This window comes from Buteo buteo, chromosome 18 (assembly GCF_964188355.1).
Source record: "Buteo buteo chromosome 18, bButBut1.hap1.1, whole genome shotgun sequence".
NCBI lineage: Eukaryota > Metazoa > Chordata > Aves > Accipitriformes > Accipitridae > Buteo > Buteo buteo.
In genome coordinates, this window is record NC_134188.1 from 28930883 (window position 1) to 28957485 (window position 26603).

Here is a 26603-nt window from a genome sequence, read left to right on the forward strand (position 1 = left end):
CCTTTGAGGCTCGTCGGGGTGAGAGCTGCTTCATCTGACACCCATTTGCTTAAAAGCCCCATTTCGCTGAGCCAAGCTTAGTTTTTAATTTGCAAAGCTCTGCCTTTCCCTGAGAGGAGGGAGGGGGCTGGCAGAGAGATGCAGGGGCACGTTAACCCAGGGATATGCCCTAGGGGATGGCAGCGCATCTTGTACCTTAATCAAGCGATGAAGCGGTTTTTATGTCTGACCAAGCCTCTCCCGCAAGGAACGCTCCCCCCGTCTCTCTCTCCTCTCCGGGGACAAGGTGACAGCAGGAGGGTCAGAAGAGACCCCTCCTTCGGTGGGGCACGGGCAGCCGTCCCCAGCCCCACTGCTGTCCCTGGCAGCGGGGACACGGGTCCTGACACCGATGGGAAAGCCGGGATGGTGGGCAGCTCGCCCCCGGGATGGGCACGGAGATGCCGCATCCTTTGGTGATGGTCCCTGGCGCTGCCAAAGCCCCCGCGCAGCACTGCTCGCCCCCGGCTCCCTTGGCACCAACTCTCTGGTGACGAACTTCAGTCAGCTCCTGCAGCGTGGCCAGATCCTGCTGTCGGTGTGACCAGTGCCGCAGCAGGTCGGGCTATTAATGCTGGATTGCACTTTCTATGAATTAATGGTTTTTCTGCGGGGTGAACTGCTGGCCCTGGCTTCTCTGCCATGCCGTGCCCAGCCGGGCACCTGCAGGAGGGCTGGCAGCCAGATGCCCCTGGCGAGAGTCCCCAGCCTCGTCCCCTTCCCTTCGGTGGGGTCCCCATCGCAGGGTCTGGTTGACTGCGGTGCAGGAGTGACGCTGCCAGGATCCCACCGAGCTGCACAGGGGAGGACGGAGCGGGGAGGGATGAAACGGGGTCCCCGGGGTAGCACCTTGGTCCCACGGTCCTCTCGGTAGCACCGTGCCTCTCTGCTGTGCCTGCAGATTTGGGGCTTGCAGGAGGGAGGGGAGTGGGGGGCATGGCTGGGGTCCCCCCTGCCCATACTGGTGTCCAGCTTGGGCTCTCCGCACGCTCGGCTCGAACACGGGGCTCGCTCCCCGGCACGCTCCCGGCTCCCGTGCACAAGCGATACACAGGCGTGCCTGACTTTGCACTTCTTGCGGAGCTGCGGGCTCGCCAGCCCACGGACCTGCTGTCCCATCTCCCTGCCAGCGCGGCGGAGGGGGGGGTCCCCAGCAGCGCCGCAGGCCCCTGCCAAGCCCCCACCTCCGCAGAGCCCCTCCATCCTCACCGAAACAGCCGTGGCCGCAGCACACCCACGCACCCCAGGAGCCAGCTCCCACGCTATTCCCTGGGGGAAGAGACCCCCTTTCCATCCCCGCATTCCCATGGGAGCAGTGCAGCAGGACAGCCTGCTCCGGCTCCTTGAAGGGGGGGTGATGATCACGGCTGGACCGAGGGGGGCCCGAGGACAGGCCCCCAGCATTGCCCTGATGCAGCTCCCGGGATCTGGGAGGGCACGAGCGGAGCTGCTGGCACCAGTGCCCCTTCCACCCAGCCTGCGGTGCGGCACGCATCCTGCCCTGGCTCTCGCCAGGGACCACAGGCAGCTGGGCAGCCCCAGGGGTATCCCGTCCATCTGGCAGGGGCAGGATCAGAGCCGGGTGCCTGGCAGGGAGCCACAGCAATTCCCGGGAGTGTCACTTACCTGGGGACAGCCAGCCCCAACAGCAGCCCCCCTCAACCTCTCCCTGAATCCCCCCGGGGCACGGTAAGCCTGGCTCTCACCGTGAGCATCCCCTCTTCCAGCAGCATCCTCCGGAGCAGGCGCTTGCTCGGCTGTACGGCTGCATCCACTCACATCCCAGGTTTCACCAAGGGAAACCAGCACCCAAAGGGCACCTTAGTGCCCTCGTGCTTATTTCGGGGGAGGCTCGACCCTCAGCAGCTGGGCTGGGGTTTCCTTTGGGGCAGGAGCCTCGTCGACGCCGAGCCATCCCCCTTGTGAAATCCTCTGCTAGTATCTCATGACTTCCTTGTGATGGGCGGCTGTGCCGAGAAGTCCATCTGCACGGCCAGACCGAGCCCAAACTCACCGTCCTGGGGGTACGGCAGGGCAGCAGCACCCACGGTGCCTGCAGGTAATACCGGGCTTGGAAGAAACCCCATAATTAACACGTTGCAGCGCTCTGCTGGAGGAGCCCAAGCCTCTGACGGCGCAGAGCACTGGAGGGAACGCAGGGGAAATAAAAGAGCAAAAAATTCATTAACAAAGGTCACGCTGCTCCTGGCTCGCACTGCTGAGCTGCGGCGCTGGCTGAGCCTGCTCTGACCTTCTTCCACCCAAGGGACCCCCGGGACGCCCTGCAGCCGAAGGCAGCCGCGGGCGGCGATGGGGAGAGGAGCCGGTCCACGCATGCGGCCGCGGGGCTCTGCCGTGGGTGCCGGCGGCTGCAGGTGTGGGCTGGAGCAACCAGAAACCTCTGTGAGTAAATGCAGTATGCCCACGTGCCCGTCACCCTGGCGTCTGACACCGAGATGGCCCCACGCAACCCCCTTGGGCTCGCTGCAACTTCTCACGCCTTGAAAGCTGCTTTACCTGCAGGCTGTTGTGAGTGCCTCCAGCCTCGCACCGTCATTCCTGGCTCAGGCTTTAGCAAAACACTCAGGTTTTGGAGGTTTCACCCACGAGCGTTTGCTGACTCAGCATCAGTCCCACTCCCCAGATGAGGCCGGGAAGGGTGGGAGACGAAGCCGCCCCACACGACAGGACCCAGCCGTGCTCCGGCTCCGCCGGTGGGTGAAGGACGTGCGTGGGGAGACCCCAGAGCTCTGCTGCCGGGGAGAATGGAGCCGGCTGTGCTGAGCGAGCAGAGGGAAGGTCCTCAGGTCCCCTGTCCTGGGAAAACGAGCCTGACCCTAGTCCTAGCCCTAGTCCTAACTCTAATCTTAACCATAAACTTAGCCCTAGCCCTAGCCCTAGTCCTAACCTGAGCCCTAACTCTAACCCTAACCCTAAACCTAACCTTAGCCTTAACCCTAACCCTAGTTCTAGCCTGAACCGTAACCCTAACCCTAAAATTAGCTATAGTTCTAACCCTAGCCCTAACTCTAGCCCTACCCCTAGCCCTAACACTAACCTTAGCCATAAACTTAGCCCTAGCCCTAACCCTAACCCTAGCTCTAGCCCCACAGCAGCCGGTGGGAGACCAAGCCCATCTGCCGTGCAACAGAACCGCAGCCCCGAGCAGCCCCGCACCCCAATTTCCCACCTGACCAGAACCCCAAGGTGCTGCAGAAGGACCCAGGAGGGTCCCATGTCCCGGGATGATCATGCTCAGGACCAACGAGCCTCCCACGGGTCCCATCCGGCAGCGGGAGCTCCCAGCTTGCAGACAGTGACAGGGCAGAGAATTCTTGCCTCGAGTAGCTGATAATAAAATCATTAGGGGATGTACCATCACCCTGCTTGAGCTGGGAGATTACCAACTTTGCTGGTACTGACACCTCTCCCCATTGCCAGAGCCACCTTGCTCGGCCCTGATTTCTTATTTAAAGGCTGCATGGCTTCCCCCTGCTTTTTCCATGCCGGAAGGATACTGCCATCAGCCTGGCTGTGTTAGCACTAGTAAAAAAAAAAAAATGGTGAAAGGCCCCATTTTTTTGGAGAGCAAGGAAAAACACAGCAGCACCCGTGGCTTGTGTCCTTCCAGCCGGGCATCGGCTCAAGGACAGGGCTGCAGACCCATCCTTGGCTGCGGAACCAGGGACACGGAGCAGCCCCAGTGTTATCCCCTTGCAGCAAATAAACCCCAGCCTGCAAACTGCTGCGAAGCCGTACGGACGTCCCAGCTCCACTCCGAGGGGAGTAGAGGCTCCGGCTAAGGACGATGCATCACCTCCCAGCACCGAGCGGCCGCTGGCCTCGTCCCCAAACACACGCCGGCTCCATCAGCATGATATCCTCACCAGGCTGATCAATCCCACTGCTTGGCAGGGCTTCACGCCCTCGGAGCCAGGCTGGGTGCCATCCAGACCAGCGAGGTCTCGTGTCCCAGGCTACGGCTCCCTGTATTCCCAGGGCGGAGCACGTTCCGGCAGCCCTGCCTGTACGTTACCCCTGCAGGCAGGAGCATTAGGGGCTTCTGCTGCAATGGGGTGAGGTTCGGGGTGCCCGGCAGCGAGGAGGGGTTTGCAGGGAGACTTTGCATGCCAGGCAGAGGGGAGCATCAGCATCTTCATGCCGTAGCAACCAGACCCCGAACCTCAGGGGACGGGGACGGGTCCCCTTCCAGACCTGCCTGTCCCAGGGCCACGTCTGCCCGCGGCCAAGGGGAGCGCAGCCGCATTTGGCAGGCAACAGCTCAAGGAAAGAGGGAGGGAAAAAGCCCTCCACCGGTCTTAGCCTTTCAAATGCTCCTTATAAATAGCTCCTCAGTGTCTTCTGAGTCACCCAGATGAAACGTGCAAGTTAATAACGAACTGGGAAGGGGCTGGGAAGCGATTACAAGCCAGGAGAGGCTTTCTGGCTAAGTCATCACTTCTGTGACGGGGCTGCACCGGCAGCTGCTGTTTGCTTTTTCTCTCCTTGGGTGCAACAGTCCTCCACTGCATCTGGTGAGCAGAGGGCTTTGGGGATGCCAAAACACACTGCGAGGCTGTCCTCACCAGCCGCAATGCCCGGGCCAAGCCTTGAACCTCCCCTAGCCCCAGACAAAAAATCAGGTTTTAATATTTTCTGTGGGAAATACACCCACCCAAAACCACCTCCTTTTTCTATTTGATTTATTATAGAAGATGCAAACTGACAAAGACCCAGAAGGCTTGAACCCACCCAAAATGCTCCCTGCAAGGTCTCAAGCCATCCTTTTCCCTCTGCCTCCCCACAATGGTACTGCAGGCAGGGCTCTGCCAGGCTGTGCCAGGGCAGGCAGGGCACAGGATTTGGGGACGGGAGCAGGACCAAGGGCTGCTGCTGCCAAATAACACCAAGGGCTGCTGCTGCCAAATAAGCTGCCGCCAGGACATTTCTGAGCCGACATTCGGCGAGTCCCACAGGCTGCTGTGCTAGTCCATCCCTCGAGGATGCTACGTGGGTGACAAGGTTTGGGGACACCTTCCTGCTGCCTGGGGATGCCACGGCATCGTGGACCACCATTGACTGGGAATGGCTACCCGAGGACCAGCCGGAGACCCTCCATCCAGTCTCCAACCCCCCCAAAACAGCAAATCTTGGGGTCATCACCCATCGCTGCAAGGCAGGCAAGACCCCCACCCACCCTTGACAGCTCGGCCGGGGGGGGTCCGAGCTGCCAGGCTGCCCGTTGCCTGCGCTCTGCCGGCTCTCCATTGCCTAAACCCTGCCGCTGCCGTGCGGATAGAGCCGCAGCAGCAGACAAAGCATCTCCCAGTGCTCTCCATCCCCCTCGCTCCCCCCTCCAGACAGGCCCATCCATTAACAAGGACAGCTCAGCCCTTTGCAGGAGAAAGCTGGACAGGCAGAAAGTCCCAGGCAGCTCCGGGCCCTGCCTGCATTTCTGGCTGCAGCCCAGCGCAGCTCTCAGCGAGCCACGTGGGAGCCGGGAAAGAGACAAAAGCGAAAGCGGGGACCGGGGTCGGGGAAGAGCGGGAGGCAGGAGGAATTCCCAGAAAGGGCTGCTGCATCCCCCTCTGCCCCGGGGAATCCTGCATCCCCCACGCAGGAGCCGCCGGCGAGCTGGCTGCCCACCCCAGATGGATGCTCATCCTCCCGGAGCTGATGGAGCAGCGCAGCTCCCGGAGGGATGCGCGGGGGGCTCGGATGGAGATGATGGCCAGGGCACGTTCGGCGCAGCTTCTCACCGGCAGAGACGCCGGTGCTGCCGCCCTGGGCCGCGGCCAGCCCCGCGGTGTGCCAGTCTGCCCGGCGGAGCGGAGGCCGGCCTGATTGCCTGCATCTGCGCTAGCATCTGGCTGGCAGCCGGCAAGCACCGGAGGTTAATTCCCCAACACTTCAAAACCACTCGCTGCTCTGAAGCTGAGGATGCTCAGGGGGATGCCCCAGGGCGACGGAAGGGAAGCTCCTGGCCGGGGTCCCCCCCACCCAAGGGACCTCCCCGGGGCGTGGAGATGTGCAGGGTGCCAGGAAACTCACAGCCAGGAGCTTCCCCTCCATCCTCTCCGCAAGGCACCTCTGAGCTCCTGGGCTTGGTGCCCAGGTGGGTGGGTGACGCTGAAGTGCCCCAGGCACCTCCCAGCCAACGTACGGGCACCAGGCTGTGAGAAAGGCAAAGGCACAAACAGCCTGAGGTTTTGGAAAAGCCCAGAGAACATCACACACAGCCGCTTGCAGATCCCAAGGAACCCAGCAATGGGGGACCAGGCTGCCCTCACCCCACTGAACCCCTTCGCCCTGGTAAGTGGGTGCCCAGTAAGGAGCAGAGCTGCCCCGGCCACGGTGGAAGCGGCGATGGAGTCGGTGTTTTCCACGGCACTTTAAACACGCAACCCAGGGGCTGGCAATAACCACGAGGCAGAGGTTTGGAGCGGGGTCCGGCGGGCTCGGCAGCCTGCCCTCGGCTTTGCAGATGCTCAGAGATCTCCAAAAGGTGGCTGAACCACTTCGCCAGCCAGCTCGTGCCCTCCCCGTCCCAGCTGGTGTTGCTCCCTGGCTACCTGCAGAGTTAATGCCACCGGAGCAAGCCGTAGAATCATAGAACAGTCTGGGCTGGAAGGGACCTTTAAAGGTCACCTAGTCCAACCCCTGTGGATGCCACATCTCTGCTGCCAGCGCTGCCCTTCAGGACGCGCTTTGGGAGAGAAGCGGGGAGTAACGGCGAGGATGCACGAGGTGGGGAGGGACCGGGTTTCCCTCTGATGTGTGCCCAGGCCACACAGGTAGCGGCAGGTAGGGACATCAGCAGCATCACGAATGTCACCTCATGCCATCAGCCCCTCCAGCTGCGCCCCTGGGCACGCCCTGGGCCGGGACCCCAGAGGAAGCGGCTCCCAGGTGGGTGCACGAGGGAGATAAAATGGGGATGGTGCATTACACATCGCCCTTGCATGAGCCTTGATGGGGACACACCGTCCAGGTCCTGGCATTGACCTGGAATACCCAGCACAGAGACTACTGCACTCCTGCAAAGATGCATAAGAGCCATCTTTGTCCCCTCGGGGGACACCGAGCCCTTCCCTCTGCCACTGCCCACCAGCTCCCGGCCACTCGGCCGGCCGTGCCCCAGGCAGGACAAAGCTTCTCATCCCAGCTGTGGCCGCAGCCACGGTCCCTCCTCCATTACGTGCCTGGCACCGACCCTGTCACCGGACCAGCGCTGAGCATGGTGACACTTGGCCAGCTCACACGTCCCCTGCATCTGCTCCTGCCAGGCAGCTGCCAGAAGCGAACTGGGCAGCAGGGAGAGCTGGATGAGGAGCAGGCAGCCCTGCCTGCACCCCGAAAGAAGCCCTGACCTCTGCCCAGCCTTCGCTGAACCAGGTCCTTCCCTGCAGGGATGCTCAGAGCATCGTCTCTGTGTTTGCAATCTGCAGAGCTCGGCTGCTTCTCCCCCAGCCCCAGATGCTGTCGGATGCTGAGAGAGCAGCAGCTCCAGGCACCCCGGCATCCCACCCGCCGCTAACCGGGTCAGGAGCCGCCCGCCTGGGAACACGCTTCCCACCAGAGGAAAAAGAAGGAGAAAATGGGTTAAAACGTGACCTGGATAATGCAAAATGGCACTTGACTGGCTGCCACCCGACGCTCCCCTGCGATAAATCAGAGCTCATCAACCGCGCACGTGGGAGACCTGGCCCACCGACGGATCTCGGCCCCACGCAGCATCCCCAGCCGGGCAGCAGCGCTTTGAGACGGCGGGCAGTGGCACTGCTAAGATCTGCCGGCGGCGTACAAGACAAGCCAGCATTAAACAACACACAGCTGGAGCGGAGGCAGAGAGCCGGCAGCATCACCCCACAAGCGCTGGCCTCACCGCGGACAGCCGCTCCAGCTGAGTGCTGAAGGAGCCGCCAGCTGCACGGGCAAGGGCATCGTCTGAAAGCTCTTGGGAAGCTTTTCCACCTCTATATATCCCCCCAGGGTGTACGGGAACAGGGACAAACATCTCCTAGGAAGGACATCAGATTATATCCTGGGTAAAAGGGGGAAGCATCTTGGCTCACCATTCCTGCCTCTCCTGCCCTGGGCGGCTGGAGGTGTGCAGCCAGTCCAGCTACACTAAGTTTCTATAGCATCTACCTTTCTTAAAAGCCATTAAACAGCAGCTGCAAGTCAGGAGAGGCACTCCAGCCGGAAGAAATATAGGGATAGCATGACATTTCAAGACCTTTGTGTGTTTTGCTTAAAGAAAAGGACATGGGCACATGTTCTGGCAGCAGCATGAAAGGATCTCTGCAGGGAACAAAGCGCACGCAGCACCAGAGAGCGAGCCAGGAGAGCTGGGGGGGAAGGATGCCGCCCGCAGAGAAGACTGGACCCAGCACCCACGGCAGCGTAGGGGGATCAGCAGCTCTCGGTGCCTCTGGAAGGTGGGTCTAAGCCCCACACCACGTGTAGTCAGGAGAGATGCTGCAGGCTATTTTCTATAGGGAAAGGCAAGCTTCTCATCTGAAGGTCACCTCGTGAAGGTGCAAAAACCTGGTGATGCCAGAGGGAAACGTGGGGCTGGGGCAGGAGCGGGCGGCAGCTTCCCTCGCGCCCTGATGGTCCTGTAGTCACCTAAAGCACCCGCTCCAGGAGACCTGAGGTTGCTCCTGGGCACATCCCCGTGTGGCAAGGCAGCCCCTGGGAGCGGTGGTCCCGGTGCAGGCTCCCGAGCCAGGTGGTTCGGCCGGTGCCTGAGCACGTGGAGCCAGCACCACCAGACAAAGGAATCCAAGCACCGAGCAGCTTTCCTCCTCGTCCCCTTACACCCTCATCCCTTCCCCGCCGGATCAGCTCACCCCTCTGGCAATGTGGGATCTGATCCCAGCAACTGCTGGGGAGGGGCAAGGGATTGGGAGCACCCAAGATCTCTCGGCACCCGGGAGGCAGAGCACCCACGTACCGCAAATCGCCTGTGCACAGCCTGCTACCCAGCAGCTGTGGAGCCTCGTGAGTGCTACACACACGCGCACGCAGAGCCGGGGGTCTCCGCCATCCCTAGCTGAGCCCGTGGGCGATGGGAATTCAGGCACCGCATGCTTCCCGTTAGCCAGCTCAGCCCCTCTTCCCACGTGGGCTCTCTGGAGCATCACCCTTCACCGCTTCCAGGGAGCACTGTCATCCCTCAGCAAGGTCACCCCACGCTCGCCTGCAAAGCCCCTCGTGCCTGCGCCGTGGAACAAGATCCCTGTGAGCCCCAAAGCCCCTTCCCCAGCTCGCTGCATGCAAACAGGCGCAGCGACACCGGGACCCCCAGACCTGTTGCGTGGGTGGGTGTGCGGGGGTGGCTTCCCATGTCCTGCGTGGAGCTGCCAAAACCAAAATTCAGAGGCCTGACCTGCATTTCACAAAGTCACCCGTGCCCCCCCCCCCCCAGCCCACCCCCTGGCCAGGAGCCTTCTGCCCCCATGGGGAACCACCACGGGGTGAGGGTGGCTCGGGAAACGGGGAGATGCTGTTCACACCAGCCTTCCGGCACCGAGCCCTTCAGCCAGCCGCCAGCGGTGACCTGCCCTGGGCTAGCACAGGTGGCGAAACGAGGGGGGGGGGGGGTCGCAGCCACTTGTCATTTCCCCGTCACCCCCTCCCCGCCAGCTGTCAGGCAGAAGGAACTTTTTCCTGCCTCCCCTCTCCCCGATGTCTCCCTCACTCCTTCACCCAGCATCACCCCCGGAGCATCCCTCCCTCTCGGCGCGGTCTCCCCCCCCCTCGCTCCATGCCCGGTGCCGGCGGGAGGGGACTCACAGGTCAGACGCGGCCGCCTGGTACGGCTGGCTCCGGCAGAGGATGGAGTGTCCACAGCCCTGGCCCATGGCTCCGCATGCTTCGGCAGCCCTGCCAGGCGGGCGGCGGGGGCTCGGCTGCGCCCGGTTCTCGGTGCTGGCTGGGAGCGGAACCTCCCGCCGCGCTCGGCGAGGGTGTCTCCAGCTCGCTGCTGTCACCGAGCCCGATGCAGCGCGCCGAGGCGTGCGGGAGGGGAGGGCGGAGGGTGGGGGTGGGGGGGGGTGCGGGGGGAGCCGCTGATTGACGGCGCCGCTGCGGCTCCGCGGGGCTGGGCGGGGGCCGAGCCGCTCGTCGCGGAGGGGCCGAAGGGGTCCGCACCTGCCGCCCGCCGCGGGCCGCGCCCGGCCTCGCCCGCCGCGCCGCGCCGCGCCGAGGGGCCGCCGCCTTTGTCTAGCGAGGCGCTCGCTGGCCCTGCCCGCACCCCCACCACCACCAGCATCCTCCCCCCCCCGGCTCTCCCTGCGGCGACAGCCGACCCGCCGGCGTCCTCGACCCGCCGGGCAGCGGGTCCTGCTGGGACCGCAAGGCCGTTCTGCCCCGGGGGCATCGGGCAGCACGGAGCAATGCTGGGCAGCACTGGTTCCGCGGGCGAGTCCCTGCCCCAGGGGTACTGGGCAGCACTGGTCCCACGGGTCCCTGCCCCAGGGGTACTGGGCAGCACTGGTTCCGCAGGCGAGTCCCTGCCCTGGGGGTACTGGGCAGCACTGGTCCCACAAGCAGGTTCTTTCACCAGGAGCACCAGGCAGCATCGAGCAATATGGAGCAGCACTGGCCCACAGGCAGGTCCCTGTCCCAGGGATACTGGGCAGCACTGGTCCCACGGGTCCCTGCGCCACGGGTACTGGGCAGCACCAGGCAGCACCGGACCCACAGGCAGGTTGCTTTCCCAAGGGCACTGGGTGGCATCGAGCAGTATCGAACAGCACTGGCCCACAGGCAGGTCCCTGCCGGGGCAGTACCCTCCTGCAAGCAGGTCCCAGCCCAGGTAATACAGGGCTGGCTGTGCCCCCCACCGCCCCCCAACAGCTCCCTGTCTGGGCCATCCAGGCAGTGTGGAGCTACTGGCCGCGGGATGCTGCCCACTGCATTGCTCAGCTGGGGCCAGCAGCAGGGAGGGGATGCTGAGCCCCCAGCTTGAACCTGCCCTGGTGTCAAGACACCCAGGCTCCAGCCCACTCCCAGGTGCCTGCAGCACCACTCCATGCCAGTGCCCATGCTGTCACCCCCTGAATTAGCACAGCTTCCCTCTGGGAGTCTTACTGAGCACACAGCCATTTGCATGTGCGCAGCACCAAGCACCACTGGAGCTTGTCTTGGCTGAGTTGGAGGAGCCGCTGCACTGTCCATTCGGGCTTGCGGGACATCGGGTCCGTTTGTCCCCCACAACCACACCAGGATATCCTGCCCTGGGCCTCCCTGGGCCGGGGGCTGTCACGGTGAGCTGTCACCAGGGTGGGATGGTGGCAGAGAGTGGCTGGAGAAGGGCAATAGTTGCTGCAGTGCCAGCCCCGGCTGTGCTGTCCAGTCGGGGCTCATCTGCCGCAGCCGAGGACCTGGTGCACTGGAGCTGCGTTCCCAGGAGGGACTCTGGGGAACGGCATCCATCCTACGTTGAACCAGGGTCAGACAGGCTTTGCCTGCTATGAAACCCCCTATCTCCTGGCCCAAGGGGAGGGGATGAAGAAGGAGCGAGAGCAGCCTGGACTTTCAAAGATATTTAAGCATTTCAGCTCCTTCCAATGCAAGCACTGGAGACATCAGGTGAAGCTAACAGGAGCCAGGTCCTGAACAAAGAGTGGGAGGAGATCATCCCACAGGTGAAGGAGAGGAGCAGAACTTCTTGCCTCAGGATGTTGTGGATGCTAAAAGTTCACATGGCTTAAGGGTAGCATTTGCACATACACAACAACGGTACAGCAACCGTCAGTAGCTCGGGACATCCCTGAGCACCACGTGGTCAGAGGCCAGGAGAGTAGTTGGGGAAGTTCTGCATGTGCTTGCCCTGCTCTTACACTTGCCCTTGGCATCTCTTGACCACTGGCAATGCTGGGTGATGGACCTTTGGTTTGAGCTACTACAGCCACCCTGGTATTAGTCTGGTGAACCCAGGAGCATCTCTCCGGCCCTCAGGCTTAGCAGCATCCCTCCACGGGTACCCACATCCTCCACACACCCGCCATGTGCTGGGTGCTGCACAGCGGTACCGACCCACACCCCCAAACTGGGAGCTCGGCTTCATGTAATGAGTTTTGCACCAGAAAGAGCTATTTTGGTTGCTCTTCACTAGCCTTGCAGATCTCCATCCCTCCAGGGTCACTTTTTGTGGGGAGAGGGGAGGAATGTGCTGTAAAATCAACATGGATATTGCTGCTATTCTCCTGCTCCATCGTGAACCCACCAGCTGGGACTCTAAGAGCAGCAATAAATATTAAGAGATTAGCACTCAAATCACATCAGTTCCTGTCAAATTCACAAGGATTAATATCCCCATGGTCTACATAAACAGGCAGTGTATCATAGCAATTACACGAGATCCCCTGCCTGCGTTGTCTGGAGGGGGAAACTGAGGCCCAGACCTGCCATGACTTGCCCAAATTTGATCCCAAGAGCTGATAGTAGAGCCAGGGCTAATTTGAGACTACTTTAAGGACTATCACTTTAATCTAATCCCTATTTCCATCCTGAGTCACAGGTTTAATGATGTTTTCATCCTCTGGCTGAGCTAACCTGGGGTTTTTTAGCACATCCTGCACTCCTTTGGGGGGGACCTGCTGTGGGACACCATGGGGTGCCCTGGGGGACTGGAAACTATCCCAGCGCTCACCCATCTTCTCACACCAAAGTGGCTGGTGCCAGCCCAAGGGTGGGCAAAGCCTCAGAAGGCTCGAACATTCAACTCAGTGATTTTATTTATTGCTCTCACTCTTCCCCCCCCCGCCATGTTGTTATTATTTGATTTCGATTTCCTCCCAGCAGCCTGGATCTTGGGGGAAAACAGCTGCACGATAGTTCTCGTTCTGGCCCGGGCAGGTTGAGCAGGCTGTTGCCGCACGGTTGCACTTAGCGTTGGTATTAATGCATCCAGACAGCAGCGACTTTCAATCTTTCTCAGTTTCTGGGCTCTGGCGGAGGTGTGGACCGCACAGGAGGCCTGGCACTGCCTTGCTTTCTGCTCTTGTTTCTTGCAGACTTTCTACAGCCCAAAACCTCAGGCTGACCTCGAGTTCACGATTGCAGGGGCTGTGTCCAGAGACCCTCGTGGATGCCATGGGGCTGAACCGGTCCCTACGCCCTGCAGCAGCGGTGATGGGCACAGGGAGCAAAGCGGGTGCTGTGTACGGGCCATGCAACACCCAATGAGCCTGCTAACCCCCGTGTGACGGAGCCGCCTTTCCACGTCATCTTGGCACGAAGACATCTGCAGGGAGTCCCCTCCTTCCCGGAAAAGCTGGTTCTCATGGTTGTTTATCCCAGCCTCTCTTATTCCCAAGAGGCGTTTTTGTCTGGCAACGGTCCCCAGCCAGAAGCAGCTGAGAAGATCAGAGCAGATCTGGGTGCAAGGCCCACCAGAAGGAACCATCCCTCCCAGATGCGAGGCAGGGACCACCATGTCTGCGTATTCCCAGCACCCAGCCTCCTCTCAACCCCCTGTGAACCCTTCCATGCGGCCAGCATGATGCCTGGCTCTCTCCCCTATCCAACTGTTATTCCTGGTATTTAAAAGACGTGGTTTTCTCTGCTCCACGTTGCTCTGTACTATTTTCTCCTCGAGAAAAAACTCAGCCCTGTATCCAAGGAGCTTCTGAGAGCCCTTCTGCAAACGACAGCACGGGTGCTCGCGCTCTCTCCCTAGGAGACATGGTTCCTCCTTTCAGCGTGTGCAGCCCTGGGAGTTTCACAAATGCTGAGAAATTTAAATAGCCTGATGGAACGCTTCCACTGCTTCTGAAATATTTTGACGCATTTCATTAAAAATGCTCAGTTTGGGGATTTTTTTCAGATAAATCCCTGCTCGCTCTTGCTTGGAAGCACCCAGGAGGGCTGGACTGGTGCCTTGAGGACCCAGGGGAATTCCGGCTTGCTTTCATAAGCAACCAAGGACTACAGGATCCCACCCAGGGTGAGGGACATCGCGCAGATGTCAGGAGGATGCGACCTTCTGGTGGATGCCATGAAAACAGGCGGCTGGTTCAGAGGTGCCGAAGGCAGAGAATCCTCAAGGGCCGAGCTTTGACTTTCATGCCACGTCTCGAGGAGGTTTCTCAGCAGGTTTCTCCACCAGCCTCAAGCAACAAGGTCTCTGCCTCTGCTGCAGCTCCTCATCATTGTGATGGAGACATCCAGCTGGCTTCAGCATCACCTCTGCACCCGTCAAAGCTTCTCTTCCTCCAAGTGCTGCACTTTGTGGGCAGATACTTCTCCACCAAAGCAGCCGGTCCCCACCTGCTCCCTTCAGACGGTGTTGATCCATTCCCTGCCAGCCCACGCCTCCCCAAGAAGCTGCCTTTTGGAGAAGGCAAGGATTTCTACAGCAAACCCCCTTGGTGTTTGCAAGCATCCCCTGGTTTCTGACCTCCCAGAGCAAACCCAAAGTGTCACGAGCAGAAGGAGCGCAGGCGCTGGGTGGGCATCGCTGGGTGGGCATCGCTGGGTGGCATCGCTGGGTAGACCCTCGGCCATGCAGGGAGCAGGAGGGATGTGCCTGGGTGAGGCGGTGCGGGTGCTGGCTGCGGTCGCCCATCCTCTCCCATGCCTGTGATGCCCCCCATCTAGCAGGGTTGCTGCAGGGCAGGGACTTCAGGTCTCTGGTCCAACCTCCTGCTCAAAGGTGGGTCAGGCCAGGGCTTCACCTGATCCATCTCCAAGGATGGAGACCACACGACCTCTTAGGGCCACCTCTTCCACTGCTCTACGGTGGAAAGGTTTCTCCATACATCCTGCGTGAGTGGCTGCGCTCGCTGCGGACACCCACCTGAGCTGCTCCGTGGGTTGCTCACAGCCCCCAGCCCACGTTAGGACCCCGTCACTAGGAACACAGCACCCTCCAAGCCCTCCAACGTCCAACCAGCTCCAGGGCCACCTCCATCTTCTCCACGCGCTGCCCTGCACCCACAGAGGTCCTGTGGGGCTCAGACCCCCACAGAACTGGTGCTGAGCCTGGCTGCTGGAGCTCCGTGGGGTGGGCACCCCGCGGGCAGACAGGGACGCCAGACCTGGGCCGTGGTGCAGGAGCGAGGCCCCGGTGATGGCCAGCAAGATCTACCAAGAAACCTTCTGCATCCAAAGGGTGCACCTTACCCCGACCTCCTGGCTGGAGGGAGAGGATCCCAGGAGGGTCCGACACGGCGTCTCCTACAAATCCCTTTGTTTCTCCACGCGATTCTGTGTTAGATGCAGAAAACACCCTTTTAATGGAGTTCATGGCAATCCCCGCTCTCAGCGCTGACACGGGCTGTATATCTTTATTGTCAGGAAGACGAAGCACTGCTGGTGTTTCAAAGGCATCGTTACAGTTACATGCCCTCGTACCAATATTTGTGGTGTGAATATGAAACAAGCCTTGCTTTCGACTTCTGCGGAGCCTCCTTAGCTACAGGATTGAATTTTTTGAGCTCTGAATAGCCGTGCATTGTCCTCGAGTGCTCATTGTGCAGGATACCAATTCCACCGCTAATGTAGATGTATTTGCTGATACAAAGCAATTTGCTCTGCAGATACTTTCCCTACAAAAGGGCTCGGCATCGCTGCCGCCCTGCGCTCAGAGCTGCAGCCTTCCAGAGAGCAATTTGCTCCCTTGCTGTGCACGCAAGTGTTCCTTCCTCCAGAGATACTCCGGCAGCTCAGCTCAGAATCCCGGGATGGTCCCTGGGACCGAGCCACATTCTGCTTTCCTACTTCCAGGTTTTCTTTACGGCTGTCTCTCAAGCATCCCTCTGCGTGCATCCACCGCCCCGTGTACCCTGAATAAATGCCGGGCAGCCACGGAGGTGGGGGCTCAATGCAGGGTGCTCGCAGAGGTGGCAGGGCAGCTGCTGCTGCAGGGTGCTGGGGGTGCTGGGGGCAAGGAATAGTCCCCGCCGGCAAGAGAGCAGAGCATGGGATTTGGGAGCTGCACGCAGGTCAGTTTGCAGCCCCGGCTTTTGCTCCTGCAAGCCTCCAGCGTGCTCAGGTGAGCCTGGGGAGAAAGCCAGGGCAGGCGCTAGCTGCAATGTGCCTCCTCCACAGCCCCCAGCAGATCCTATTGCCTCAACATTCGCTTTTTTTGTGGCCTGACCCTCCAGCCAGGGCGAAAAAGAGGAATTTGGGAAGCCCCAGTGCTTTTGCATGACGGGCACGCGAGCCCTGCACAGCCCAGCCGCCCGCCTGGAATGGATGCGGCCCTGCGGGACGTGGCCAATATCGTCGGTATTCTCACCGAAGGAAGCACTGGTCCTGTCACACCTGTAGAAATATCTACCAGAAAGTTCAATTTCAGCAAGTTGGGGGGGGGGGGGGGGTCCCCTCTCTGATTTTTCTGCTATTTTCCCCAGCACGCTCGAAAACCTGAGGAGTCTTTCAGGGAGGGAAGAAAACAGCGAAACGGAGAAAAGCTTTTCCATTTTCACTGACATTTACCCTGGGAACAGAAAAAGAACAGAAAACAACACCCAGAGGAACCCGGAGCCTTGTTTTTATCGCAAGGTCGGTACAAGCTGTTCTCAAAAAAAAAAAAAAAAAAAACCAACAAAACGAAAGAAATCCTCAATGATCAGGAAAATTATTTCCCACATCTGCAGGTACAACAGCTCTGCCGTGGCGTGGGCAGAGCGGGGACAAGCCCCCACAGGTATTTTGGGGCAGGAATGGGAATTCCGAGGAACTGTTTGGAGGTTGTTTAGGGGCTCTGGGGGTGCAGCATCCCACCGCATCATAGTCCTCATGCTAGGGAAGATGCTGCGTGGAGAGGTGGGATGCGATGCCGGCTCTCACTGGTGCCCCCCCACCCCATCCTGTGCTGAAGCCTGTTGCCTTCCATGAAAGGGAGCAAAGGGACAAGCAGGGGACGCTTTTGGGGGGGCTCTTGGCATCCCCTGCCCCGTCAGCACTGGGGTGACTGGAGCAGCACTGGCGGCAGCTGAGGAAGCAGCTGATGAAAAGATCCTCTGACCAGATTAGGGAAGGAAAATGAAACCCAGTGTTGTGGGGAGAGGCGATCTGCTCGCTGGCTTACATCAAATAAGGCCAAGGCGTCGGTGGGAGCAGTGTGCTTGGTGCTTCCCCACCCAGCAACCCCCCAGTAAATACCCCACCTTCATTTTCTTTTTTTTTTTTTTTGTCCTTTTTTTGCTGTTGTCCTGTTCCCCAGCAGCAGAAATGAGAGCAGATGGCCATGCTGGCTTGGCCACCCAGAATTGCCATTGCATTTATCCACCTCCTGCCCTGGGGCAGCTCCCGGTTGGGTGCCGCTTGCCGGGATGGTGCCGGGGCTCTGCGGCTGTGGTAGAATTCCTGGAGACAGCCCACGTCTGCGGTGCCAGGATCCGGCCAGTCTGGCTGGGGATGGAGCATCCCAAAAGCCCCAGGAAGGGGTTCTGGCAGCCCGGAGGGGGCAAGGACTTTCCCTGGCTTTGTGAAAGAGGTTGGAGAGGGAAGGGGAAAGAAGGGGAGAGGGAAGGGGAAGGGGAAAGAAGGGGCAAGGGAAGGATGGGAAAGGGAAAAGGGAAGGGGAAGGATGGGGAAGGGGAAAGGGAAGGGAAGAGGAAGGAGAAGGGGAAAGGGAAGGATGGGGAAGGGGAGAGGGGGAAGGGGAAGAAAAAGGGGAAAGAGAAGGGAAGAGGAAGGGGAAGGGGAAAGAAGGGGAAAGGGAAGGATGGGGAAGGAGAAGGGAGGAGGAAGGGGTCTGAGTCAGCAGCCTTCTCCAGGATGGTTCCACACCATTGCAGGCTGCAGGCTGGTCCCAGCAGCCCCCCCAGCTCCCCTTGCATGACAGGGGCAACAGAAGGGCGGCTGGTCCCGGGTCCTGAGGCTGCATCCAGCACTTGTCATTGAACCTGCCCTCCAGCCACTGCCGGCGTCCCCTGCCTGGTCACATCTGTCAGCCGGGGAGCGGGGAGGGGACAGGGACCCGCTGGCTTCATCGCACCAAGGACTTCACACGGGTGCCCTTGCCCAGCGCTGACCCGGGGAGACGAGGCGCTCGGGGCCGGGGGGACCCTCTGCCCGCCCCCCACCTTCCAACCTCCATTTTCATCGCCCAGCAAACACTTCCCACGTCCCGTGGTCTGATGTATCCCCCAGATCAAAGTCTGGAGCCAAATCCCCACGGTGCCGATTCCCCGGGCGGCAGCATCCATCCCTGGGGAATGGATGGGGCAGGGGGTGTGACACCCATCATACAGGCGGTGGGGAACAGGAATTTAAGCAGGGCTGCAGGATCAGACCTGGAGAGACCCGGCCTGGCTGTGGGAATCATCGGGAACCATCAGGTTGCTCCCAGGGTGCTCCCAGCCTCCTCCCGGGGCTCTGCCGGGTACCACGGTCTGGGCATCATCCCCATAGCCCTCCACCATCCCACGGACCCCAGCTCTGTCCCCTTCCACCGGTTCCCCATCGTGAAGCTGTTCGAGGTTTTGGAGATCCTTGTTGCCACCCCTGACCCCTTCCCAGCTCTCACACCACTGCCCGTGGAGGGGAGCACGGTGGCACCCAGTCCCGGCGTGGCACTGGGGTGCGAGCTGACCCCAGAGGTCCCAAATCCCCGCTGCCCCTCTGCCCATCACCCAGAGGCAGGGGTCCCTCCCCTGGTTTGGGGGTGATGGGGTCGGAGGGGGCTTTTCCTCTCCACCCAACACCCCTTCGCCCCCAGGGTGGGTTGCAGTTGTGGCTGGGAAGGGCTGGGGTCAGGGGACCGGGCAGCCCAGGGGACACAGGAGGAGCAGGACGGAGCTCCGTGCTCCTGGGAAGGGGTGTCCTGGTGGTCTGCACCCCAACAGTGCTGGGGCAGCCGAGAGGAGGTGTCCCTGCACCCTCAGTGTCCCCTTGGCACGGACCATGGGTGCACCCAGTTCGCAGGATGGGACCATGAGCTTCTCCCTCCCCGCAGCCCCATCCACACGCCAGCAAAAAACAAGGGCTAAAAAGCACAATGGGCAGCTGCTGAAGAAAAATCAGGAAGGCAAAAAAGAAATCAAACAAAATAATCCCCTCGTCCAGCCAGACGCAGGGCCGTGGAAATTAGCAGCATTACTGCCCGCCTTCTTCACGCGCGGGTTGGCTCCTACAAAAGGGAGCAGAGAGGGATTAAACATGCAGAAAGCAGTAATAGATTGCACAAAATCAATGCCAGGCGGCAGCGGGGGCTTTTGTTGGGCGATGATTAGGCGACGCGCTACACGGAGCTGTGCAGATAATTGTCTTGTTGTTGAACAAGCCCCAGGGGAGCGTGGGGTCGGTGGCACCCACGTGCTTCGGCGTGGGTTTGTCCACTGTCCCCTGCCCCAGCGGGGCCACCCTCTGCACCAGGGACACCCTGTCCTGGGAGCGGGGATGGGGGTCCCACGGGACAGGGGCTGCCTTTGGGATGGTTCTCAGGGGCCGTGGAAGGGATAAAACTCACTGCTTGGGGTTTGGGACATCCGTAGCCAGAGTCAGCCCTTTGCTTCAGTGGGGTCTGCGAAATGTCCCCTCTGCCTCCTGCTCCCCCCCGGTAGCATCCCCAGCCCTGGAGTGAGCCCAAGCGAGCCCAAGCGAGCGCTGAACTGGGGAACCTGCTTACTCCCGCCCATCATCCCCCTGAAGCCACCAGGGATGCCCGAGGGATGGCACGAAGCTCCAACAGCCTCTTTCCAAAGGTCTCCTTTCCAATCCATCCTCCTCGAACCATGGCCCACGAGCAGGGAGGAGAGAGCTCAGCCCCCCCAAGGGCGGTGAAAGCATCTCCTCTGGGTGACAGCCTGGGCCCTGCTGTGCTTCAGGGCTTCTTGGGGTGGGGAAGAGCAGGGCTGAGGTTTCCAGGGGGACTCGGTGACCACCTGCACTGCAGAAGGGTCGCAGAAGGGATCTGTAGCCCTGCAGCATCCCTGGACCATCCCTCCCCGGGTGGTGGCTCGGCTCTGCTCCACCAGCTGCAAACAAGCTCCCAGCCGTTCCTTCCCAGCAGTGAAATCCCCGTGGAAGCAATCAGGGTCACCTGGAGCCCCGGGCTGCAAGGACCACAAGGTTCGGAGCAGGGCCGTGGATGTGCAACGTGTCCTCCCCATCTCCAGCTCTGCACCCAGACGCACCGAGCCGGGGGGTCACGGCTGCGGGGTTTCACATCACGCAGCAAACGGCGACATGGGGACAGGCACACCGGGCTCTCCCCCATGGCCGGGAAGCGATGGGGTAACGGTCCCTCCCCAGAGGGACAGGGATGTCGGTGGGGATAACCCCATCCCCTGGACATCCCCTACCCCCAGGGCTGCGCATCGCATCCCGCTGCAGCCGTGCCAGTGCACGGCGGGGGGGTCTTCCAGGGCACCCCCTTCCCACGGAGCCTCCCCGCTGCCTCCCATTGCCGGCCTCTGATCCCTTGGGATGCTGCCCAGCGGCATCTCCCCAGGCAGGTACCAACCCTCGTGGTCCGGGCATCGGGGTGGGCACCCCACAGCGGGGCTGAGGCCGATGGAGTTTGCCGAGCACCGCAGCAACAGGTGCCGGTGCGGCGCGAAGGTTTGTCACCGGTGGGACCGCGGGGACACGGGCCACGGCACATGGGGCTGGCACGCTGCCGCCCCAGCAGCGGGCTGCCAGGGCTCGCAGGTAGCCATGGAAACCTCCCGGCGGGATGCTGTGCCGATAAATAGCCAATTTAAAGTGATTCTCCTCAAAGAGCTTTTTTATATATGTGTGTGTGAGCAAGTCCCACCGTTTTTTTAGCTTTTCCTTTTTTTAATTATTTTTTCTTTTGTGCTGCATTCAACGTCTGAACGCTGCCGTATGACGGGGACTCGCAACACTTCGCGTTAAATGAAACAAAGCAGGTTTATCCTGGTGGCAGCAAATATGGAAGTGGGGTGAGTTTGTTCAGCGGGTGCTGGGCCGCGCACGGCCGTGTGTGCACAGAGCTGCTTCTTACCTGGGCATTTATTTAGCCATGCACACTGGGATAAATAAATTTGTGTGCATCTGAGTGTGTGTGCACATATTGGGATGCATGGGCACGCGTTCCGCTCATGCGTTCCTCTTGTGCATGGGATTGTGTGCGTGTGTGCAGATCCGTGCACGCCGTGTCGGTGCAAGCATCCCCGCAGCAGCGTGTGCTGCCCGGGGTACTCGTGCACGCACACGTGTGTGTGTTAGGGCTGCCGCAGCCCAGCGCGGGCTCCTCTGCAGCTCCAGGTCCTCTTGGGAGTCTCCCAGGGGATGGTACAAGGGGAAATGGGGATTTTTGAGTCCCGGTGACCCACATCCACCGCAGGAGGTGACAGCCACCCCCGGCTGCAGAAGCTCTGGCCCCAGCCAGCTGCCACCTGGGCTTTATTCTCCATGGGTGGAGAAGCAAATCTGTGCCTGCTCCTCTAAGGATGCAAACCGGGTTTGGCTGCAGGATCAACCCAGCAGCCCAGGGCCACGCTGAGTCAGTAATTAGATATATCTGTATGTCCCACATTGCACACATGTCTCTGGGGATCCCATCCTGCTGGCTCGGCACTGGTCCCTGCCCTGTGTCCAGCCCCAGACAGGCTTGGAGCAGGGATCTCTCCCGGCTGACAACCCAGGAGCATCACCGCAGGGTGGCCGGGGTGGGAGGCGATGCTAACAGCGAGATTGAAAGCTCTGTTATTTTTAAATAAATTCCAATTGACGTCGCCTTAATGGAGAAAGACAAGCCCAGCTCCTCCTCACAGCAAGCGTGACAAAGGCGGGTGAAAAACAGCCCCGTGCTGCTGCTGCCAGCGGGGCGAGGAGCCAGGGCCCCGGGGCTTTGCTGAAATCAGGCTGCTGTGCCCATCATAGCGGCAGTGCCGGTGCCCCCCCCAGCTGCCCTGGCAAGCCTGGCCTGGAAACCTGGCTGCTCGGCCGCAGAGGGGACGGCCGGAGCATCCTTCCCCGCATCTTCTGGATGTAGCGGCACCGTTTGCATCTGGCGACGCTGCCTGGGCAGAGGTCTGGCAGCTGCCTGTGCCGGGGGCTGCCCGCTCTGCTCCCACCATGCCCAGTGCTGGAGGGGGGCACGGGGCTGTGTCACCGGCTGCCCCCAGCATCACCGAAGCCCTGCGGTCCCTGGGGAGCGGCATGTCCCTCCTGTCCCCCCATGCTCCCAAAAAGAGCACTGACATCGGGACGGGCCCTTGACCACCCTGTGGTGCTGGTGGGGGGTCCCTCTGACCCAGGAAAATCCCAGTTTGCCTCCTGCCTCTGCCACTCGCCACCAGCTGGCATTGGCCATGACTCCTTGGCCAGCTTTGGTCATGCCAAGCCAAGAGCAGCCACCCCCCCAAACCCCTCTTTCTCTATCCCTCCAAGGTGCTGAGTCCGTGACACCCATCACTGGCATTCGGCACCGAGCCCCCCCCGGCACTGCCGGTGCCCCACGGGAGTCGGGAGAGGTGGATCCCCCCATCCCACGGGACCCCAGCACTCTGCCTGAGGGCGGCATTTCCCCAGGCACAACCCACCACTGCAGCCCTTCTTCCCCATGCCTGCTCGACATTTATTTAGTTATTGAAATTTCCTTTATTTTTCCTATTAAGCTAGGAGTGGCGAGTGGGTGGCTGCTGGGGAGGGAGGAGGGGAGCGCGGGGAGTGGGGGGGGAGCATGGGGATGGATAAAAGGCTTCAAACTGTGGGGCCCTTCCCCTTCCCCATCGCTTCATGCTCTTAAAACCCTCCAAGGGGCTCTTATCCCCCTTCTCCACCATTGGGAGCCCCTTCCCACTGCTCTGGCTGGGCTGAAACAAGCAGAATTGCTGGGGGGGTGGGGGCCGGCTCGGGGAGCGGGGCTGTCAGTTACATTTTCAGCACGTTTCCCCAAATCCTTCCCCAGCTTGAGCCCATTTTATGGATGGGTAAACTGAGAGCAGAGGGAGGTGGTGATCCTCCATCCCTAGTCACCCTTCAGTAGCATCCCGAGCAGGGAGGTAGCTCCACAGTCCGATAAAAAAAAAACAGGGATGGGGAAAAGGCAGGAGGGAGCGAAAGGGGAAAAAAGATGTGAGAGAGCCTGAAAAAAGCCGGTGACAGTTTAATGGGGCTGCTGATGAAATAATGACTGTTTTAAAGTCTGCTGGAGTGTGGCTGCGCCTCTATTAAATCTGGGAGCTCATAATCTGCTGAGTTCATTACCACAGTGGGGGGAAAAGCAGCCGCTCGGCAGGACGTGGTGCGGGATACACGTGGGGACACGGCTGGCCCGGTACGGGGGGGGCCCGTGGGGACAACTCATACATGTGCCATGGGATGTCTGTGGCATTGCACCGGGCTGCCGGCATTGCCCGGCTCCCCCTTAGGGTACCCGAGTTGAGGAGGGGGCAGGCACCCCAGGAATGGCAGCATCCTGGGCAAGCATTTCCCAGGGCAGGCAGCACACGCCTGCCATGCTCTCGGGTGCAGCCCTCGCATCCCCACCGCTCGCCCACCCGGGACCTGTGGGAGCCGGCTGGGGCTGTTTCTGGAGCGGCCAGCGCCACGACACGGCCCTGGGGAGCAGGGGAGCATTGCTCAGAAAAGCAAACACTCGGTTAAAATAGACCTGTAGCAGTGTATTTTATATACTCCGCATACTACAGGGCTGAGGGGTGCCCTGTGCCTCAGTTTCCCCCTCTGCAAAGGGATGAGCCCTTGGGGACTTGCCCTCCACCAGCCAAGGGCAGAGGAAAGCCGGGGGCTGGCTTTGAGCCCTCGAGCATCGTCCTTGGTGGCACGCAAGTTCCTGGCGTGTGCTCTGTGCCACCTCGGCAGTGTCTTTTGCCTGGCATTTACCTAATCCATGTGTTTGGCACACAAAATCACCGACAGTCCTGCCACCGCCAGACCACGGGCAAGAGCAGGGATGCCGCCCGTTCGGCCACGTGCCGAGGGCTCCCGCACCCCGGGAGGAGGCACCGGGTTCCAGCCGGCAGCTGCGGAGGGGCTAGAAATCACCCTCACGTGCTAAAACACTGCCGATGTCGGGAATTTATTAAGTTGTTTGTAAATGACTCCACAATTAATCACTTGTCTGTGCAGGGTATCACATGGCGCTCGCCTCCGCGGCTCTATATATAGAGGGGAGGTGTAGGTAGGCTCCATCCATCCCGCTCTTGAGAGACAGGCTCTTGGCTGGGCTTCCTCCCCTGGCAGGGCCAGGGCTGAGCACACACCAGCTCGGTGCAGCTGTGGGGCTGCTGCCCCAAAGCCCCCTGGCCCCTTCGTGCCTTCCCTGGGCTCGGGGACATTAGGGCAGGGGGTCCCCAGCATCCCTGCTGCATCCCAGCGGCTACTGCTTCTCCCCTCGGGTGGTCCATCAGGAGCTCCCTGCCCATTCTTTCCCCAAGGATGGAGATGAAGGGAACCCCAAATCTCATGCTCGTGGGATCCAGGACATTATAGAAACCATAGGTATCGATGCTGGGGCATCAGCCCCAGGCCAAGCCATGGCTGCGGCTCGGAGCATCTTCTCCAGGCAACGTGAGCCAGGCTGCAGCGCAGCCCCAGAGCATGAGCTGCCCTCGGGGGGACAAGGCCAGCCCCGAGGAGCTACGCTGGGGTCCGCTCCCCTTTCTGGGGGCTGCGCTGCTGCCTCTCCCACCGTGTGCAGCCCTCGAGGGCAGCGCCGACCCCGAGGGCACGCCGCAGAAACCCGGCGTACGCACGGACACCGAGCGCCCGGTCAGACGCTAAATGCACGCGCAAACGCCCCACGCGTGCGCAGATGACAAGTGTGTGTGTGTGTGTGTGTGTGTGCGCGCAAACTGGGGGTGCACAAGCACGCGCAGACGCCGAGCACGCTGCGGACGAGCACGTGCGTGGGCTGAGCGCACATGCAACACCGAGCGCCCGCTGCAGACATCGAGGGCATGTGCAAAAACGCGGGCACTGAGCGCACGTTGCAGACAGCGGGCACGCTGCAGGCACTGAGCACGTGTTGCATGCACTGAGCACACATGGCGTACACAACAGCCATTAGTGGGAGCTCAGCTGGTTTGGGGGCCAAGAAGATCTTGCTTGGCTCCTGGAACAGGGCAGGGTGAGAGTGGCTGGCTGTCCTGGTGATGAAAAGATGAGAAGAAGAAGGACAGATGGACAAGGGCCTGACTGGAGGGACGGGTAGGCTGCTGACGGGTGGGTGGAGGGAGGGATGGGTGGAGGGGTAGAGGGGTGGTGAGATGGATAGATGGATGGATGGGGGATGGATGGATGGATGAGTGTCTGGACAAAGCTGAGCACTAATGGCATTTCATGGCGCATCACTGGGCTTTGGTGTCAGGCACCCGCTCCCCTTCAGGGCGCTCTGCCTGCAGAGCCCGGCGCACCAGCAGCCCCGTGGGACCACCCGGCACAGCAGAAAGGGAGAGGGGCCACGGAGCCGGGGGTGGCAGAGGTTCTTCCCCCCTCCCCAACACCCGGGTCCTCACCCAGGCACGGCGACGAGGGGCCCGAGCCACACGCAGCTGAAACCGAGGTGTGCGGGGGGGTGGTGTCGGGGGGCGGTGGGGGTGCGGGTGCCTCCCCTCCATCTCCCACCTCGGCGGCTCCACCACCCCTCGCAGCGCCGCGGGTGACGCCGCCAGCACCGCCGCCGCAAACCTGCAGCCCCGCCAGCGCCTGCGGGTGATTGACAGCCTTCTCCCACGCATGACTCACCGCCCGGCCCCCCCGGGGGGGGGGGGGCTCATCGCGGGGAGGGGACCGTGGGACACCCCCACCCAGGGCCGCCGCAGGCAGCTCAGCGGGCGAGCGATGCTCCCAGCCCCCTGCATCCCTGGGGACGTGGACCAGGCAGAGGGACAGCCACCTCCTGCCACCCAGGCTGAGCTCCAAGGAGGCTCCCAGCAAGGACAGCTGCGAGGTGGAGCTCCGGTGGTTTTCATGGCAAGGGCCGAGGTCGTGGGCAGCAGCGGTCATGCGTGGCATCAGCCACGTGCTGTGGGGCTGACACGGGCGTCTGGGAGGAATTCCTGGGGGTGCCGTGCTCCGAGGAGGAGCCTGCTCTGCCTGCGCAGAGCGTAAATGGGCAGCTCCTTCCCTCCGGCATTCAAATGCCCATCGTGCCTCGCGCTGCAGGGCACCGCTCCCTGGAACACACCTGCAGACGTGTCCTTGTGCGTGCACATGCACACACGTCCTTGCACACGCACCTTCCTGCATGCACATTCATCCTCCCCACGACAGCAGCTGTTACGGAGCAGCACCGAGCGGCCGCGGGTTTAACATGGGTCTGGCTGTGGGTTTAGGCTGGGCTTGGCCATGGGTTTAGCGTGGGTTTGGCCCTGGGTGTAGCATGGGGCGGCCGTGGCCACAGCAAGCACAGGGCTGTGGGACGCATCGCCGAGCAGGACCTGGCACACAGGCTGCACCCTGGGCTGTACTCAGCACCCTGCACCAGCCCCATGCAGCCCCCGGTGGGTGCCCCCAGCAGTCCCCAGGGCAGTGCCTATCTCGCTGACCCCCCCACCCAGCCCCAGTGGCCCACAGTGGCAGTCCAGCCCGGCCCTCCTGCCCCCCCACACCCCCTCCGCTGCTCCGCAGCTCGCTGTGCTCCGTGGCATCACCCATGGGCTCAC

The 26603-nt window shown here is 61.3% G+C and overlaps 2 protein-coding genes across 4 annotated transcripts in view; both read right to left on the minus strand.

Annotated features, from left to right (window-relative positions):
* The window catches only part of PDE2A (phosphodiesterase 2A), a 51372-nt gene extending 41362 nt beyond the window's left edge, over positions 1-10010 (minus strand). Inside the window, exon 1 of the mRNA XM_075050318.1 lies at positions 9841-10010. Within this exon, the coding sequence (XP_074906419.1) occupies positions 9841-9908 (68 nt within the window). The 5' untranslated portion in view covers positions 9909-10010. The remainder of the gene's footprint in view (positions 1-9840) is intronic.
* ARAP1 (ArfGAP with RhoGAP domain, ankyrin repeat and PH domain 1) overlaps positions 1-26603 on the minus strand; it is a 79306-nt gene that overhangs the window by 20239 nt on the left and 32464 nt on the right. The window lies entirely within an intron of this gene.